We start from the raw sequence: 20,386 nt of genomic DNA, 5'->3' as shown, positions 1-20,386 counted from the left end.
CCCTTCTCCCTGAATGCTGCCTGCTTCGAAGCACCACGTGATCTGGTCTTTCTCACAGGCTACAAGTGAAGACAGACACATGCAGGATGAAACTGCGCACGTCCTTATCCAATTCCAAGGTGCATATTGAAGATATTGAAATAAATTTGCACATTTACTTAGTAGGCCTAACGAATAGCAAAAGCTCTAGCCTATGTCAATCTACTATCCCCCATAGAACAAAAGTTGACCTATTATATTCTGTGTGAGAAATAAATATTCCAAACATAGTCTGGGACAGTTGTGGGATGCGATTGTTCCCAAATGAATACGACCACTAGCATCAAAACAATGTTTTTACGTAATGAGTCTGAAGCAACAGATGAGAACGTTTACCTTAAAATGATGATAAAATATTAGGCTATTTCTTCACATATAAGCGCAGCAATGCGCACACGGCAGTAGGCTATATGTGCGAATGTTCCACTAGTGGGAAAACACAATTATCAAAAGTGCCCACAAATGTGATTATGCATGTAATGCTTTAATTATAAAGGTGCATTTTTATGGTGAAAATTATCTTCCCCAAACTTGAAACTCACTCGCTGCTTATTTATTGCAGTTAGGCTCCACACCCCTTGTAAAGTGGATTAATGAGCTTAATTTTAAGAAGTTATTTGGACACTGTAGTTGTCATACAAACCTTTTCAAAACATATAGGCCTATGGGCTGGGCTACATGAGGCTATTATATATATATATTTTTAAATATGGCATTGTTTCTTGCCTTAAGCGGGTATCATTCACAAGTGATAATACAGTTGAAGTCGGAAGTTTACATACACCTTAGCCAACTACATTTAAACTCAGTTTCACAATTCTTGACATTTAATCCTAGTAAAAATCCACTGTTTTAGGTCAGTTAGGATCAGCACTTTATTTTAAGAATGTGAAATGTCAGAATAAAAGTAGAGAGAATTATTTATTTCGGCTTTTATTTATTTTGCCACAACTTTGGAAGTATGCTTTGGGGTCATTGTCCATATGGAAGACCCATTTGCGACCAAGCTTTAACTTCCTGACTGATGTCTTGAGATGTTACTTTGATATATCCACATCATTTCCCTTCCTCATTATGCCATGTATTTTGTGAAGTGCACCAGTCCATCCTGCAGCAAAGCACCTCCACAACATGATGCTGCCACCCTCGTGCTTCACGGTTGGGATGGTGTTCTTCGGCTTGCAAGCCTCCCCCTTTTTCCTCCAAACATAACAATGGTCATTATGGCCAAAGTTCTATTTTTGTTTCATCAGACCAGAGGACATTTCTCCAAAAAGTACAATCTTTGTCTCCATGTGCAGTTGCAAAGCGTAGTCTGGCTTTTTTATGGCGGTTTTGGAGCAGTGGCTTCTTCCTTGCTGAGCGGCCTTTCAGGTTATGTCGATATAGGACCCGTTTTACTGTGGATATAGATACTTTTGTACATGTTACCTCCAGCATCTTCACAAGGTCCTTTGCTGTTGTTCTGGGATTGATTTGTACTTTTCGCACCAAAGTATGTTCGTCTCTAGGAGACAGAATGCGTCTCCTTTCTGAGCGTTATGACGGCTGCGTGGTCCCATGGAGTTTATACTTGCGTACTATTGTTTGTAGAGTTGAACGTGGTACCTTCAGACATTTGGAACTTGCTCCCAAGGATGAGCCAGAATTGTGGAGGTCTACACATTTTCTTCTGATGTCTTGGCTGATTTATTTTGATTTTCCAATGATGTCAAGCAAAGAGGCACTGAGTTTGAAGGTAGGCCTTGAAATACATCCACAGGTACACCTCCAATTGACTCAAATTATGTCAATTAGCCTATCAGAAGCTTTTAAAGCCATGACATCATTTTCTGGAATTTTCCAAGCTGTTTGAAGGTACAGCCAACTAAGTGTATGTAAACTTCTGACCCACTGGAATTGTGATACAGTGAATTATAAGTGAAATAATCTGTCTGTAAACAATTGTTGGAAAAATGACTTGTGTCATGCACAAAGTAGATGTCCTAACCGACTTGCCAAAACTATAGTTTGTTAACAAGAAATGTGTGGAGTGGTTGAAAAATGAGTTTTAATGACTCCAACCTAAGTGTATGTAGACTTCCGACTTCAACTGTATGTAATTCACAAGTGATAAGCTTATTGTCACCCATCAGACTATTCTTGATTTAATCTTGTCTTTACATATACTAAATAATATATGTGTGAAATTCGTTTTGATTTAGAATGGACCATTACCATGCACCTGTCTCGAAATCAGGGGCACGGAAAAAAGACATATCATCTCTGCACTTAAATAGCGAATGGAGGACACTTTTCCTGTTGTTCATTTTCATGCCAGCCAGGTAGGCTATACTCTTGTTGTAAAGACAAGCAATGTGCTTAGTACTAGGAAAGTTGATAAGTAAATATAGTAGGCCTAGCCTATAGAAAACGGATGGCATCCTCCTCTTTTTAATAGAGGCCATCCCTCTGTTTTCTCACGCAATTTCATAGCCTATAGAAATGTAGCGCAACATGAGCTCATGGGCTCTCATGAAGTGTTTGATTAGATTTTCGATTATATTTGCATTGATGTCAGAATGATTAGAGGGACAATAGAGTGCTGAGTACCAGGCAGTTAGCAAGTTTGGTAGGCTACTAATGACCATCAGCAGCATCAGAGCTTATACAGTCACCGCAACAGCTCTACCCGATGCCCCTTAAATGCAGAGAACTTTAAGTGTTTATTCCATGTTGCGTTCTGGGAGAAATCATGCACTTGCCCCACTATCAATGACAAAGACTTTGGCATTGATCGCTACAATATTTTTGGGTCAGATTGCAAATCTAAGGGTGGTGGTGTTGCTGTATACATAAAATACATGTTTTTGGCAACCATTCTGACTTACCAAACCCAAACAATTTGAACATCTGTCTTTAATAAAAAATCTTTGCACATTCTTGATTCTTTTTGGCTCCTGTTGTTATAAACTCCCATCTGCTATTGCTGGCTCTCTGGATTGTATTTTTGAATTACAAGTCAGAATTCAGAATTTTGAACAAATGTAATTTCAAATTACTTTACCTGTTGTCCTCCGATTTCGTCCCGATGTCGGAGGTAATCTGATACAAAATATCCACAGGGAAGTGTTATCCACCCGACCTTCAGTACGCTGGTCTGCATATCGTTTGTATTTCCAGTTTTTATTTTCAATACTGATGCAATTCGCACGTGACAAACACTTTTACAATGTGGCCGAGCCTAACCAAACACTTCCAGCTGATTGCGAGGAAACGTGCTTCAGTCGACTACATTCGGTTACAGTTTACATATTGCGCATCACGTGCAATGCGTCAACAGATAAAAAATACAACAGACAGAACTTACTGGCAGCTGCAAAATGTCGGGTAAACAACACTTTCCTGTGGATACATTATCTCCACCTCCTACCGCCAAAAGTACCAACATGTACAACCGGTAAAGTAAGTGTAAATATAATTTTATTCAACATTCTGCCTTGTAGAGACTATTGCATATTTTTTACAGCGACTTGTTTCTGACTGATAGTCATGGTATTTGGTATTTTATTAAGATCGCCATTAGCTGTTGCAAAAGCAGTGGGTCCACACGAAACATGAAACATAATACAGAATGACATAATACAGAACATCATTAGACAAGAACAGCTCAAAGACAGAACAACATACATGTTTAAAAAGGCACACATAGCCTACATATCAATGCATAAACACAAACTATCTAGGTCAAATAGGGGAGAGGCGTTGTGCCACGAGGTGTTGCTTTATCTGTTTTTTGAAACCAGGTTTGCTGTTTATTTGAGCAATATGAGATGGAAGGAAGTTCCATGCAATAAGGGCTCTATATAATACTGTACATTTTCTTAAATTTGTTCTGGATTTGGGGAAAAGACCACAATGTCTTTTGTGGCATGTCTGGTGGAATAAGTGTGTGTGTCAGAGCTGTGGTGTAACATGATAACAGTCTGATGTTTAAGCATGGGTGTCCTGAACCTACACTGGTTGACATCCAACTCTGATCATATTTTAACCAACACTCCACATCGTTTGAATGATTCTGGTGTTTTTACAAATTGTATAAGTGATCACTGGGCAGTTGCCTTTGTAAGGGATGGTAAATTCCTAAACTACCTCCACGTATCATGAAAATGAACTGGAAGAAGTTTGATACTCAGGGTTTTCAACATAGCCTGGAATAGAGTTGAATTCAGCCCTGATGAATTAGCCTTTTCTTACTTCCATAAAGCATTCCAGGATATATACAGCAAGCATGGCCCTTTGAAACGATACAGAATTAAGGGCAGAGATAACCCTTGGTTCTCAGATGAACTATCTGAAATCATAAGGAAACGGAATGCTATTTGGGCTAAAGCAAGATGGTCTGATTCAGCTGATGATTGGATGGTTTTTAAATGCCTTCGGAATTAGGGTGTGGCTATGACAAAAACTGAAAGCAGACCTCTACCTCAAATCTACTGCTGATAATATGAATAATCCTTCCAAATTTTGGCAAGTAGTGAAAGGTTTAGAATGCAAAAAATATATACAGCTCACTTAACAACTGCTGGTTGACCTTTATTCTGAACTCTTTTAAATCAAAATGTTCTTGATGCAGGTAGATTATTTGATAGGGTTAAAGGTAAACATGAGTACCCTGTGTAATTACCTAACACTCCCAAGCACTCCTTCTCGGCCTTCTCTTGTCTGAGGTGCGTAGAGCTCTGAAAGCAATTAATGTCAAAAAAATCCCCTGGCCCTGATGATCTACAACAATAAACTGCAGACATCATTGCGCCCCCTTTTGGATTTTATGTCCATATTGCCCAGCTCTATTATATATGTTTAACCTTATTTCAGATAGGTCCTTTTAATCAATACACCATGGATGTCTAATGATGGTGGTAGGAATGCTGCAAAGGCCTCATGTGTTCTTTGAGTGTGTGTTGACTAGAAGGGGGGTCTCTGCTCTGCTCTGTCTGCTCCTGGACAGTTCATCATCCCAGCAGCCCTAAATCGTGATGCATAGCTTGCCTCCTTTCTTCCTCTCCATTGCCTTCCCCTTCCCAAAACCTTCATTGTGACTGTGTTTTTCACGCTTAATTTGGGAATCACAGCCAGAAAACACCAGTGCATTTCACTCTCTCTCTCCCCTTACTCTCTCATTCACTAATCTCACGTTAGTATTGTTTTGTGGTGGCTTTTGATCACTGGAAATCTGGAAAACACTGCTTAATGAGGAAGTCCCTTACCAACCACATTCCCCCGTGCACCTCTCTCCTGTGAAACGGAGCCCCAGGTGTGTAGATAAATAAGCCCCTATGTTATTTTAGTGCAAAGACAATGAGGATACTGATAGTGGATGCAATACTTTCCACAGACAAGTATTGCATCATCAAATATTCTTATTTACAAATTGTGTGGTTTCTGTTTTTGTCTTAGTGTTGCTCAATTTTTTATCTATCTCTGCCTGCCAGCAAGAGTGAATATGCACAGACATGCAAACTGCCCTTGGGTGTCTGTTAAGTATTTGTTACTTCCTTTTGAAACTCTAAGCTGGTGCCTTACGGCAGCTTTTAATGCGTACCTTACTGAGCAGTATAGGTGATTCATTCCAGATTGTAGTGTTATATCTATATGTTACAACAGAGCAAATATACATGTTAGAGGCCTTTAATCCCTCTTAGATATATAATTTGCTTAGTAACTGTTTGACATGTCTCCATTATTCCCTTTCTCTCATTTCTGTTTGGGAGTAAGTGCCAGGGAAGCACAATAGTCTCTGTCTGGCTCTGACAATAGCCATTATAAATGGGACTGCAGGAGGAAAGGAGAGAATACTAAAGTCTAGATAAAGAGAGAAAGATGGGAACATGGGGGGTATACTCTTCTCAACAAACTATTTTTCTTCATGTGTCATATGAAAGCCCATTTATTTTCTCTTTGTATACATCAAAAGAGACAAGGGACCTTCCAAACTCCATCTGCAACTTTTCAGCAGGTATTGGCTTCTATTGTAGTGCAACACTTGGGCCAATTGTTGTCATATTTTTTATTTGATCAGCTAACAGCATTCAAATGATTTATTATTGTGGATGCTGGGCACAGTATGAATTATGCGATAATATCGACAGAGCAATCTAAGCATTTTATTTGAGTATTTTATATGTTCTGGCTTGATATTGTGCATTTGGAGAGGTCCTAGAACCTTTAAGAACTTTATGAAAAAGTAATGAGAAAAAGAATGATGGTCATTTTATTCTCCAGGGGCGTGTGCTGGGACATGGTCGGCTTGGTTTAAAGACTGAAGGAGAGGGGGTGACATCACTCTTTATCCCCTTTACTTTTGGAAGAAGAGGGAGGAAGTAGGTGAGAGGTTGAGGGGTATGGAGGAGGGGGTTTTATTTGGTGAAGTGAATTCCATGTGCAGATGGAGAGGAAGTGGAACGGTGGGCAAACTCATATTTTGGAGGGACATAAGAAATTTTAGAAGACAGGAGGGTGTGAAAATGAAATGTTTTAGTAGATGTAAGTTGGTTTCACATTTCTTTGGGTTAACGTATTGTGGCCAGGATTTTTTCTCTCACATTGGTTTGGTTGTGAGCAATTACAGACTGGCAGGGAAACATGAGGGTGGACCTACTGGCCACCACACTGTCCCTCCCCCTCACCCCATCTCGCCACCAAACTCTGTTACTGTATGCATCTATTCTCTCGCTCACTCTCTCTCTCTCTCTTTTCTCCTCTCTCTAGCTCCATTTCTGTCAGTGGACACAGCATGACAGAGTAACCTCAATAGTGCCTCTTTCTGTTTAGCCAATCATGATTACATCTGAGTCCCTCTCCCCTATACACCCCAGTCATTCATTCTCTCCTCAGTCCCCCTGTCTGTCTGCTGAGCCTGAGGGCCAGTGTGCTTCAGCTGGGCTTTTTAAATGATCAAAACGGGATGTTGTAGTATTTAGTTTTAGTGGCCAAGTTTGTTTGTTGTAATTTTGTTGTATTCATTTTGTATTGTATAGGATTTCAGTCACTTTAATTCTTATTTGTACCATAAAGATTGACCTCTCTCAGCCCCTCTTGTCCCAGAAACTGACATGTTGAATGCTATTGTATAGGAGAGTTTAGCTACTCTTTCCTGCATACAGCAAATGCTTTATGTTCTGTTTCTAAAGTACAATAGCACCTATGTGGACATCTTTTTACAAGTTTGTTGAGAATTCCTGGATGTAATTTCCCTTCACGGATCCCCCCGGTACTGCTGCTCATTCCGTTCACCAGCTCCGGAGGTCTACGTCACCGGCCTTCTAGGCGTCACTGAACTGGATTCATTACTACCAGCCCCGGACTGTCTTGTCTTATTACGCACATCTGGTTCCCATTCTCCCTGATTAGTATGTTATATATGTGCCCTCTGTTACATTGTCCGTTGGTCCTGGAGTACCTGTAACTGTTGTATCGGCTTCCATGCTACGTGTATTTGTACACTTGTTTTACGGGTCTCGTCCCGTGTATTATTTGGAGGTTTACTACACGTCGCTCTTTTGTTTGGGTGGAGAAAAAAAAACTATTACGTATTCCTGCGCCTGTCTCCAATCATTAGACAACGTGACAGAATAACCAACCAAATAAATGGAGACAGCAGGGAAGACCGAGCTATCGACCATCGTAGAGACAGTCCAGCATCACGAAGACTGTCTCTCCAGAGACGTGCTGGCAACCATCCTGTGCTTGGAGGGGAATGTGCAGTCCCTCCAGTCTCTAGCACCAGTTCCGGCACCAGCCCCCACACCACGACCTGACTCGGTCCCATCTGACCCGGGCCGCAAAATACCCCTGTCCCTCCCGGGGCGCTTTGACAGCATGCCAGCGAGATGCAAGGGATTCTTTCTGCAATGCGACCTGTACCTCGCTCGCTACGCCGAAGCTGTCTCTGGGAGAGACAGGGTTGCCACCGTCATCTCAGCACTGACCGGCCGGGCCCCGGATGGGGGGGGGGGGGCACTGTCTGGGAAATGGGTGGATCCGAGGTCGAGTCCTACGAGCGCTTCACCCTCCTCTTCCACTCTGTGTTTGATCATCCTGTGGAGGGCCAAGAGGGGGTTGGTATAGATGGAGGAGGTATAGATGGAGTTAGCCTGCCGTGATGACAACCTGTCACTCGACCAGCTCATCAGCATGACGATTCATTTGGACAACCTCCTGCGGTTCTGACAAAGACCTGCACGGAATCCGGAGCCCATGGCTACACCTGCTCCGTGGCCAGAGCTGATGGAGGTGGACTCCGCACGTTTGTCCGAGGCAGAGCGTAGGAGGAGGAGGAATCTGGGCCTCTGCTCCTATTGTGGGGAAAGGGGTCATTTCTCCTAGACCTGCCTTCTATCCATAAATAGGCGAGGAGGTGACAAGCCAGGGAATTCTCCTGCTCCAACCCAGGTAGGATGCAAGATCTCCCCACCTTTTCTGTCAACTCAACCAGTGTGTTTTCCCATTACATTCCCTGAATACCCTAGCCCCTCACTCCCGTTAGCTCTGATTGATTCCAGAGCTGCCAGGAATCTTTTAGATAGCCCACTGGCCACTGCATTTGGTTCCCCTACAGTCACCTATTCCCGTTCGAGCCCTGGATAATTATCCAATAGGGACAGGGCTCGTACATCACTGTTCCCGTTTATCTGCTGACGCATGACACTCATTTAGAACAGATCACCTTTTTGATTATATACACCCCACGCACCCAGTTGTTTTAGGTCTCCCTTGGTTGAAATTGGTATAACTGTTATTTCCTGGTCTGAGAGGAGACTGCTGGGTTGGTCGCAGGAGTGTCAGGGGAGGTGTCTCGTGGTGTCTGTCAACACCACTACGGTGGAAAGTCCGGACCACGCCCCTCAAGTGGAGTTACCAGAGGAATAACAGGATCTGCACCGGTGTTTCTCTAAGACCCAGGCTACACGCCTGCCTCCTCATCGCCCCTGGGACTGTGCCATTGACCTGCTGTCTGACGCAGCCCTCCTGAGAGGACACGTCTATCCCCTCTCCTATGCGGAGACCGAGGCCATGGAGACCTATGTACAGGAGAGCCTCCAGCATGGTTTAACCACCCCTCTATGTCACCAGCCTCCTCAAGCTTCTTTTTTGTTAAAAAGAAAGATGCGGGACTACGCCCCTGCATTGATTATTGAACTCTGAATAAAGCCACGGTAAAGTTCAGCTATCCTTTACCCATCATCCCAACCATCATCAAACAAATGCACGGGGTACAGTACTGCACAAAACTGGGCTTGAGGAGCGCCTACAATCTGGTGCGCATTCGTGCAGGCAACGAATGGAAAACGGCCTTTTCCACGACCACGGGCCATTACAAGTATCTCGTAATGCCCTTTGGCCTGCCTAATGCTCCTTCAGTCTTCCAGGCCTTTATTAACGAAGTGTTTTGGGACATGCTGGGACGGGGCGTAGTGGTTTATATAGATTACATTTTGGTCTATTCTGCTGACCGCGTCCAGCATGTCTCGCTAGTCAGGTCTGTGCTGGGAAGACTGTTGGAGCATAATCTTTATGTTAAACAAGATAAGTATTTGTTTTTCCAGCGGTCCGTGTCCTTTTTGGGCTACCTCATATCCACAGAGGGAGTGGAGATGGAGGAGCAACGCGTCAGCGAAGTCAGGTCATGGCCCATCCCCAACAATGTGAAAGCAGTCCAGTGATGCCTGGGGTTCGCCAACTATTTCCGGAGGTTCATCCAGGGCTTCAGCACGGTGGTCGCGCCTCTTATCTCCCTGCTGAGAGTTCGGTCACCAGTGGCTTCGTTGGACGGCGGAGGCAGAGAGGGCGTTCGAGACACTGAAGGCACGCCTCACCACTGCTCCCGTGCTGGCACATCCCTACCCCTCACTTCCCTTCATCATCAAGGTGGATGCCTCTGAAGTAGGAGTCGGGGCAGTGCTGTCCCAGTGCACCGGAACCCCTCCCTGCGCCTTCTACTCCAAGCAGCTGAGCCCCGCCCAGAGGAACTACGACGTCGTGGACCGGCAACTCTTGGCGGTCAAGAAGGCTCTGAAGGCATGGAGGCACTGGCTGGAGAGGTCCAAACACCCTTTCCTGGTGTGGACGGACCACCACTACAACCTGGAGTACATCAGGGCAGCGAAGAGGCTAAACCCGAGACAGGCCGTTTAAAGTCCTGTGGAGGGTTAATGAGGTAACGTACTGTTTGCAACTCCCAGCTGATTACAGCATTTACCCAACTTTTCATGTCTCTCAGGCCAGTGGTGCCTGGTCCCCTCACTGAGGCTGGACCCAGTGACACCCCGCCTCCTCCTCTGGACATCGAGGGAGGTCCGGCGTACTAGGTCCGTGAAGTCCTGGACTCGAGGCGTCGGGCGGGGTGTCTCCAGTACCTCATCGACTGGGAAGGGTATGGCCCAGAGGAGCGATGCTGTGTTCCTGCAGTGGACATCCTGGACGCTTCGCTGACCAGGGATTTTCACTGTCGGCGCCCTGACCGACCCGCACCGCGTCTCTGTGGTTGAGGCCGGCGCGCCAGGGGGGGGGGGGTACTGTCACGGATCCCCCCGGTACTGTTGCTCATTTCATTCACCAGCTCCGGAGGTCTACGCCACCGGTCTTCTAGGCGTCACGGAACTGGATTCATCACCATCAACCCCGGACTGTCTTGTCTCATTACCCACACCTGGTTCCCATTCCCGCTGATTAGTATGTTATATATGTGCCCTCTGGTACAATGTCCGTTGGTCCTGGAGTACCTGTGCTGTTGTATCGGTTTCCATGCTACGTGTATTTGTGCACTTGTTTTACAGGTCTCGTCTCGTGTATTATTTGGAGGTTTACACATCGCTCTCTTGTTTGGGTGGAGAAATTAAACCCCCTATTACGTCTTCCTGCTCCTGTCTCCAATCATTAGACAACGAATTGCAAAAATCTCTGAAGTTGGAGACTTTTATCTCCCTCAACAACTTTAAAAATCTGCTATCCGAGCAGCTAACCGATCGCTGCAGCTGTACATAGTCCATCTGTAAACTACCCACCCAATTTACCTACCTCACCCCCCATACTGCTTTTATTTATTTACTTTTCTGCTCTTTTGCACACCATATCTCTTCTTGCACATGATCATCTGATGATTTATCACTCCAGTGTTAATCTGCTAAATTGTAATTACTCGATTTATTTCCTACCTCATGCCTTTTGCACACATTGTATATAGATTCTCTTTTTTTTCTACCATGTTATTGACTTGTTTATTGTTTACTCCATGTGTAACTCTGTGTTGTTGTCTGTTCACACTGCTATGCTTTATCTTGGCCAGGTCGCAGTTGCAAATGAGAACTTGTTCTCAACTAGCCTACCTGGTTAAATAAAGGTGAAATTAAAAATAAAAAAATAAATAAAAATGTGACACCCTTTCAGTGTTACATTTCTCTCATTCATTCAGGCAAATACACTCATTCCTTCTCTCTCATTTGTCTTTCTCTCTTTTTCTCTCACAGCTATGCATTTTCAGGAGTGGTTACAGTCCCTTCACTCCAGTGGGGGGGTTCGGGGACCTGTGAGGGAGGACTTCTGGAGCCTTCTCCCCTCTCTCCCTTCGTCATCATCTTTCTCCCTCTCCTCCCTCTCTCGGTCCCCCTCCTCTCTGCTGGGTATAGGGGCTCTGGCCTCCCTCACTGCATACTGGCTGGTGACCCGCCGTCGGCCCATGCAGCCCCCCTGTGATCTCAATGCCCAGTCTATCGCTGTACAGGTGAGAGCATTATGTTCTGTAAGCTTTAAGTAGCAGCTGAGTGAGATTAGTACGGGTTATATTTATTCAGAACAGTCAAGTGCTCGTTTGTGTTATGGATAGTAGTTGTATTCATCATAGTGTTTTGGATTTCAGTTATAACTAATTAACATTGATTACATCCCGAACCCTATTTATACCTGGTTCTAACATGTGTCCTTTGTCCACATTCTGATTGTGCCAACATTTTTAAACAGGTGTAGATGATTAAGACGCATTGATCGGATTGTGATCAAATCTTCCTGACCACCCTCGGAGGTTGTCCTACACCATTGTGTCTGGATACCTTGCAAGTGTAGACGGATCTGGACAGTGAAATCATTTAAATCATCTTTATCCCGCCCTCTAAAATCATTGACAAGTGACGCCAATGACTTATGGCATCAATATGTGTTAAAATATTATTTAGAAAGCATATTGTCAATTAATTTGCATACAGGGAGGGACCAGGATACGCGGTCACATTGCGGACACAGTGGATGGATAAGAGACACATTTTACTGCCATGTGTAGGTCCCACGGCTACAATGTTGGCACAATCAGAATATAAATAAGATCAGGACAAAGGACACGTTAGCCCTCGGTATAAACAAGGCTAAAGAGCTGAATAGGGAGAGTTTTTATGCAGTCTGTGTTGCAGGGAGAGCCCAATTGGAGGCGTTCAGCTTTGCTCAAGGACGATGCCCTGTTGGAGTTCTACTATGATGACACCAGGACAGCCTATGACATGTTCCAGAGAGGACTGAGGGTGGCAGGTGAGCTAGCCGGACACAGTGGACTAACAGGCTCGTTAGGAGCAGACATGGACTATTTACCAGACATGCCAGAGTGTACCTGATGAGACTGTGTTGATGCACAGGGGACGGCCCATGCCTTGGCTTCAGGAAACCTGGGGAGCCTTACCAGTGGATCTCCTACACTGAGGTCTGTGGATCTTTGGTCATTATTACTATTTACAAGGAGAATACAAGTATACAATAAGTATACAAGCATACAAATATGCTCAAGCTCTATTCAATGATTGTATTATTGTTTCTGTCTGATTGTTCTCTGTTTTAGGTGGCTGAACAGGCACAGGTGCTGGGCTCTGGGCTTTTGGGCAAAGGCTGCCAACCAAACCCTGAGCAGTTTGTTGGAATATTTGCCCAGAACAGACCAGAGGTACAGAAGGCTACACATTCCTTCCCTATTATTTTTATGTAGTGAAATGCCATGATGTTTAATCCTAAGGCTTCCCTGTCTGTTAGAGCACTGTCCTTGTAGAGACTCCAGCAATGTAGTGACCAAGCATCAGTTAGGAAGTAGTCTGGGATTTGTCGTTCTAATAGTGTTGCTCTGTCTCCCTCTGTTGGTGGCAGTGGATAATTTCAGAGCTGGCCTGCTACACTTTCTCTATGGCAGTGGTGCCCCTGTATGACACACTTGGAGAGGAGGCCATGGTGCATATCCTCAACCTGGGTAAGGCTGGAATACTCTGCTACAAAAGACTGATGTATGGGGAAATGTATATATAAATCAGTACACTCCCATACCACTGGCCTATAACTATTCATGTTGATTGTCGCTGTTTCACCTCCTAGCGGAGATCTCACTGGTGATCTGTGACAAGGAGGAGAAGGCAGAGTCCCTTCTGGGGAATAAGGAGAAAGGTGCAACACCCACTCTCTCCTGTCTGGTGCTCTTTAATGACTGCAGTGATGCCATAGTGGAGAGGGGAAAGAACTGTGGAGTGGAGATCCTAGAACTCACACAGCTCATGGTGAGAAGAGGGTAGCTGCAGACAATGTAAAGATGATGAATTGCTAGAATAGATGCCGGCTTCTTTAGTTGTGACATTGGATCAACATGACAAACACAAGAGAGAAGTCCCTTTCTATGGGGTTAGATTAGAAGACATCTTGATTACCACAGACTATCACAGTGTGACATGACCCTGCATATTGCAGGTACTTGGACGACAGAACCTCAAAGATCCTATGGTGAGTTTTCCTCTGAATGTTGATAAGGTCTCATTGACAGTTTTTGTTGCTTCACTGCTGTTTTTGATCCTGTTGTCATTCATCTGTCTTTTTGTTGCAGCCACCGAAACCCCAGGACCTAGCAGTCGTGTGCTTCACCAGTGGAACCACAGGTACCATTTGTTTTTATAGATCTCTGTGTGAGTCCTCATGTAGCCTACCCCCACTACTCTGCATGTTAATCATATACTAAAGCATTTACCCACGCTACTAGAGATGTGCCCATGGGGGCCCACTGACAACCTCTCATTATGTTATGAGATGAATTCTTGTGCTGCACAGAGCCGTGCAGTAATGCCCTCCTCCAAACTAAACTGTGTTCTGTTTATTTGGCCAGGAAAGCCGAAGGGAGCCATGATCACCCACGGCAACATCGCCTCCAACTCCTCCTCTGTTATTAAGATCCTGGAGGTCTGTTCTGGCTCCCTCTGTCTGAAATTCAGAAGGAGTTTCATGGCTAGCTCCATTTTCTCTCTCTTTATCTCACTACATCTCTCGTTCCATCTCAATCTGTTCCTGTGATAAATGGGATGTTTAATAGAAATAGTTGACCCATTATTTTCCTTCTAAAAGATACACTCCACATCTAATTGCTGTTGTAAAATCTAGATTGCATATTCAATTGGTATGCCACCTCTATTATCCACTGTGTAACCGTTTTATGTATCAATTCTTTCTCTCCATTTCACAGGGGTCATTTTTTATTCGGCAAGAAGACGTGTCAATCTCTTACTTGCCTCTTGCCCACATGTTTGAGAGGATGATTCAGGTAGCTCACCCTCTTTTGATTACAATAATAAATGTATGTGTCTGTCTTGGGGACTCAGGGCATGTCAGACAGTTCTTTAAATGCTCCTACGTCTGTCTCAGGTGTCCATGTTCTGTCATGGGGCCAGGGTAGGATTCTACCAGGGGGATATCTCCCTGCTCATGGACGATATTAAGACTCTGAAACCTACTTTCTTCCCAGTGGTGCCTCGCCTACTCAACCGCATCTACGACAAGGTCAGTCCAAATCCTATGATACCAAACATACTTTTTTTTTTTATATAGTATTTTATTTTCTATGCTCTCTTGTGTGTGAATGCGTGTCTGTGTGTAGATCTTAGGCTCTGTGACGTCCCCATTGCGCCGGGCAGTGCTGCACTATGCAGTGAGAAGGAAGCAGGCTGAGCTCAGCAGTGGGGTTGTACGTAACAACAGTCTGTGGGACAGGCTGGTATTCAACAGGATTCAGGTCAGTCACTGAACACATTGAACGTGGCCCAACGTCTCCCCTTTTAGAAAACTCTATTTGTTAGACGTAATGGGATTCTATTTGTTTTCCATGCGTTTCAGGATAATTTAGGAGGTAATCTGAGGTTCATCCTGACTGCCTCGGCCCCCATCTCCCCCACCGTGCTCTCCTTCCTCAGGGCCACCCTCGGCTGTCTGGTGAGAATGCCTGCCTGGAGCTCAGACTAAGTGTGTGTGTTTGTGTTTATTTCTGATGGGAGTGTGGGTATGTGAGGTTTGATGATGTGGAATGTTCCTGCTGCTCTGTGCAGATCTTCGAGGGTTACGGGCAGACTGAATGCACAGCAGGCTGCACCTTCTCCATGCCAGGAGACTGGAGTGCAGGTAAGGGGTTGACTCTCTGACAATGGGGAAACTATCCAAGTATATCTGGAGACGACTAGTCCGTGATACCCATGTCTGCGTGTTGGTTATACTCTGAAACTCTGTGTCTCAGGCCATGTTGGCGCTCCCCTGCCCTGTGCAATGGTGAAGTTGGTTGACATCCCTGATATGAACTATTATGCCAAGAATGGAGAAGGAGAGGTGAGGTGGTTAAAAAGCATAATGGTATTACGGTGCTATTCTACAACATAGTGAGTCAGAGATAGTTACCCAGAAAAAGTTTATCCCCCTGGCTGTTGGTATGTTATATTAAAACCCATTTAGTCACAATAGTGAGATTTTTTGGGGGGGGGGGGTAATTTACAGGCTCTAGAGAAGTTAAAATTGTATTTAACAACAAATAAGTCATATTATGCATTATAAAGGTGTCTAGTATGATTCAGAGAAGTTTCGGATGATTTATCAAAATGGTCACAAGACCACAAGCATCTAGAAGGCGTACTTTTACAGATGAATTTGACACCAGCATTCTGTATTCAACAGTTTGAAAAAACAAATTGGTGAAATGTTTTAATATGGTCTTTGTAAATGTAATGTTTAAAGGGTTGAGTTTACATTTATGCCTTCATTTTCAATAGAGTGAATCCATGATGCTCATGGCATATGAAAATATCTTAGCCCAATGGGAAAATACAGTGGCTCTAACTTTATATACAGTGCATTCGCAAATGCATTTTTTCCACATTGTTACGTTACAGCCTTCTAAATGTAAAAAATAAATAAAATGAATCCCCTTTATCAATCTACACACAATACCCCATAATGACAAAGCAAAAAAGGGTTTTCTACATTGTAGAATAATAGTGAAGACATCAAAACTATGAAATAACACATATGGAATCATGTAGTGACCAATTTCTTTTGAGTATATTTTAGATTCTTTAAATTAGCCACCCGTTGCCTTGATGACAGCTTTGCACACTCTTGGAATTCTGTCAACCAGCTTCACCTGGAATGCTTTTCCAAGTCTTCAAGGAGTTCCCACATATGCTGAGCACTTGTTGGCTGCTTTCCTTCACTCTGCGGTCCAACTCATCCCAAACCATTTCAAAACAAGAGAGAACTATTATAAAGTAGACTGTGTCTGTAAAATGTGTATAAGATGTATAAATTGAAGGTAAAAACAGAAATGTTTATCAGTTTACTCCAATTGGGGGATCGGTGGTAGGGTTTGCGGGGAATAATAATAAAGGTATACTCTTTAAAAAAAGTATGTATGTCTATGTAGGTATGTGTATGTATATATGTGTATATGTATGCATACGTGAATGGATATATATATTTACCCCAAAAAATATGGGGGATTGGAAATGATGCAGACAATTACATTGGAAGCAACATTCTTTCCGCAATATTAAGCTGATCCACCCCCCCAAAAAAAAAAAAAAAAAAATACAAAATACAAAATTGGGTTGAGGTTTGGTAATTGTGGAGGACAGGTCATCTGATGCAGCACTCCATCACTCTCCTTCTTGGTCAAATTGCCCTTACACAGCCTGGAGGTGTGTTGGGTCATTGTCCTGTTGAAAAACAAAATGATAGTCCAACTAAGCGCAAACCAGATGGGATGGTGTATCACAGCAGAATGCTGTGGTAGCCATGCTGGTTAAGTGGGCCTTTAATTATAAATAAATCACAGTGTCACCAACAAAGCACCATCACACCACCTCCTCCATGATGGGAACCACACATGCGTAGATCATTCTTTCACCTATTCAGCGTCTCACAAAGACACGTCAGTTGGAACCAAAAATCGCAAATTTGGACTCATCAGACCAAAGGACAGACTTCCACAGGTCTAATGTCCATTGCTCGTGTTTCTTGGCCCAAGAAAGTCTCTTCTTCTTATTGGTGTCCTTTAGTAGTGGTTTCTTTTCAGCAATTCGACCATGAAGGTCTGACTCAAACAATCTCCTCTGAACAGTTGATGTTGTGATGTTGAACTTTGTGAAGCATTTATTTGGGCTGCAATCTGAGGTGCAGGTAACTCTAATAAACGTATCCCCTGCGGCAGAGGTAACTTTGGGTCTTCCTTTCCTGTGGTAGTCCTCGTGAAGCAGGTTGAGATAATGCCAAGAGTGTGCAAAGCTGTCATCAAGGCAAAGGGTGGCTACTTTGAAGAATCTAGTGTACATTTTTTTTAAAGTAACACTTGAATGAGTAGGTGTGTCCAAACTTTTGACTGTTACTATATGTATATATGTGTGTATGTATGTACAGTTGAAGTCGGAAGTTTACATGCACTTAGGCTGGAGTCATTCAAACTCATTTTCCAACCACTCTTGTTAACAAACTATAGTTTTGGCAAGTCGGTTAGGACATCTACTTTGTGCATGACAAGTAATTTTTCAACAATTGTTTACAGACAGATTATTTCACTCATAACTCACTGTGTCACAAATCCAGTGGGTCAGAAGTTTACATACACTAAGTTCACTGTGCCTTTAAACAGCTTGGAAAATTCCAGAAAATATGTCATGGCTTTAGAAGCTTCTGATAGGCTAATTGACATAATTTGAGTCAATTGAAGGCCTACCTTCAAACTCAGTGCCTTTCCCATGACATCATGGGTAAATCAAATTAAATCAGCCAAGACCTCAGATTTTTTTTTTGTAGACCTCCACAATTCTGGTTCATCCTTGGAAGCAATTTCCAAATGCCTGAAAGTACCACGTTCATCTGTACAAACAATAGTACACAAGTATAAACACCATGGGACCACGCAGCCGTCATACCAAACACGTTCTGTCTCCTAGAGATGAACGTACTTTGGTTCGAAAAGTGCAAATCAATCCCAGAACAACAGCAAAGGACCTTGTGAAGATGCTGGAGGAAACGGGTACAAAAGTATCTATATCCACAGTAAAACAAGTCCTATATTGACATAACCTGAAAGGCCGCTCAGCAAGGAAGAAGCCACTGCTCCAAAACCGCCATAAAAAAAGCCAGACTACGCTTTGCAACTGCACATGGGGACAAAGATCATACTTTTTGGAGAAATGTCCTCTGGTCTGATGAAACAAAAATATAACTGTTTGGCCATAATGTCCATTGTTATGTTTGGAGGAAAAAGGGGGAGGCTTGCAAGCAAAGAACACCATCCCAACCGTGAAGCACGGTGGTGGCAGCATCATGTTGTGGGGGTGCTTTGCTGCAGGAGGGACTGGTGCACTAGACAAAATAGATGGCATCATGAGGGAGGACAATTATGTGGATACATTGAAGCAACATCAGTCAGGAAGTTAAAGCATGGTCGCAAATGGATCTTCCAAATGGACAATGATGCCAAGCATACTTCCAAAGTTGTTGCAAAATGACTTAAGGACAACAAAGTCAAGGTATTGGAGTGGCCATCACAAAGCCCTGACCTCAAACCTATGGAAAGTTTGTAGGCAGAACTGAAAAAGCGTGTGCGAGCAAGGAGGCCTACAAACGTGACTCAGTTACACCAGCTCTGTCAGGAGGAATGGGCCAAAATTCACCCAACTTATTGTGGGAAGCTTGTGGAAGGCTACCCGAAACGTTTGACTCAAGTTAAACAAATGAAAGGCAATGCTACCAAATACTAATTGAGTGTATGTAAACTTCTGACCCACTGGGAATGTGATGAAAGAAATAAAAGCTGAAATAAATAATTCTCTATTATTCTGACATTTCAAATTCTTAAAATAAAGTGGTGATCCTAACTGACCTAAGACAGGGAATTTTTACGAGGATTAAATGTCAGGAATTGTGAAACTGAGTTTAAATGTATTTGGTTAAGGTGTATGTAAACTACCAACTTCAACTGTGTATAATAAAATATTGTTTACATGTTATTGTTACTAATGGCATAAGACTTGCATAGTGACATTTGGGAACAAATTGGTTAACACTGTTCCTACCTTTATGCTTTGTTAGATCTGTATCCGTGGCCACAGTGTGTTCCGGGGTTACCTGAAGGATGAGGAGAAAACAGCAGAGGCCCTGGATAGTGATGGCTGGCTGCACAGTGGAGATGTGGGCCAGTGGTTACTGGTGAGCTGTTACAATATAGGACAAAATATGATCACTAGATACTCCAGTCAGTCAAGTCATATACATTTGCATGTGAATGTGTGTTTTCCTGTTAGAACGGGACACTTCGCATCATCGACAGGAAGAAGCACATCTTCAAGCTGTCCCAGGGAGAGTACATTGCCCCTGAAAGGATTGAGAACATCTACATGCGTTGTGTCCCTGTGCTACAGGTCTTTGTGCACGGTGACAGCTTAAAGGTATGAGATACCGGTACTCTTATATTCACTATACGAGGATAGTCCTTTTTTGGGGACATACCAGCATTCTCACACTGTTTTATGTTTTGTTTCCAGTCTCACCTGATTGGTATTGTTGTGCCAGACCCAGAAGTGTTTATTGATTGGGTTAAGGAGAGGGGAATCATTGGATCCTACAAGGAGCTCTGCCAGCATCCAGTATGTGATGTCACCGTAGCTCACACAATAGGTCATCTGCAACTTTTTACAATGTGTGCCGTTGTTGGATTGTATCAACTCAACAGGTCCAAATTGAAATCTTGTCTCACTACAGGATGTGAAGAAAGCAGTGTTAGAAGACATGACAGCCGTGGGGAAGGAAGCTGGGCTGAAGTCTTTTGAGCAGGTGAGGAATCAAATCAAACTATTTGTCACATGCACCCGAATACAACATGTATATGGTTAATTACAAGCCCTTAACCAAAAGTACAGTTCAAGAAAGAGTTAATAAAATATTTACCAAATAAACTTAAGTAAAAAGTAACACTATAAAATAACGAGGCTATATACAGGGGGTATAGTACCGAGTCAATGTGCGGGGGTACAGGTTAGTA

The 20,386-nt window shown here is 43.4% G+C and overlaps 1 protein-coding gene across 3 annotated transcripts in view; it reads left to right on the top strand.

The window, feature by feature from the left end:
* Positions 1-20,386, top strand: part of LOC129826285 (long-chain-fatty-acid--CoA ligase 1-like) — a 36,303-nt gene that overhangs the window by 14,618 nt on the left and 1,299 nt on the right. The window contains exons 1-20 of one of the 3 annotated variants that reach the window (XM_055886839.1): positions 3,324-3,483; positions 11,547-11,800; positions 12,468-12,594; positions 12,699-12,763; positions 12,899-13,000; positions 13,198-13,297; positions 13,420-13,598; positions 13,786-13,818; positions 13,919-13,970; positions 14,195-14,268; positions 14,549-14,626; positions 14,728-14,862; positions 14,960-15,094; positions 15,196-15,291; positions 15,405-15,477; positions 15,590-15,678; positions 19,438-19,554; positions 19,650-19,793; positions 19,890-19,991; positions 20,107-20,178. In XM_055886839.1, the coding sequence (XP_055742814.1) occupies positions 11,549-11,800; positions 12,468-12,594; positions 12,699-12,763; positions 12,899-13,000; positions 13,198-13,297; positions 13,420-13,598; positions 13,786-13,818; positions 13,919-13,970; positions 14,195-14,268; positions 14,549-14,626; positions 14,728-14,862; positions 14,960-15,094; positions 15,196-15,291; positions 15,405-15,477; positions 15,590-15,678; positions 19,438-19,554; positions 19,650-19,793; positions 19,890-19,991; positions 20,107-20,178 (2,025 nt within the window). In that variant the 5' untranslated portion in view covers positions 3,324-3,483; positions 11,547-11,548. Of the gene's footprint in view, positions 1-3,323; positions 3,484-11,546; positions 11,801-12,467; positions 12,595-12,698; positions 12,764-12,898; positions 13,001-13,197; positions 13,298-13,419; positions 13,599-13,785; positions 13,819-13,918; positions 13,971-14,194; positions 14,269-14,548; positions 14,627-14,727; positions 14,863-14,959; positions 15,095-15,195; positions 15,292-15,404; positions 15,478-15,589; positions 15,679-19,437; positions 19,555-19,649; positions 19,794-19,889; positions 19,992-20,106; positions 20,179-20,386 lie in introns of those variants that run through there. The other 2 variants (XM_055886840.1, XM_055886838.1) reach the window with 2 other exon arrangements.

Source organism: Salvelinus fontinalis, chromosome 28 (assembly GCF_029448725.1).
Source record: "Salvelinus fontinalis isolate EN_2023a chromosome 28, ASM2944872v1, whole genome shotgun sequence".
NCBI classification, from domain to species: Eukaryota; Metazoa; Chordata; class Actinopteri; order Salmoniformes; family Salmonidae; genus Salvelinus; species Salvelinus fontinalis.
This window is presented reverse-complemented; position numbering and strand designations above follow the sequence as displayed.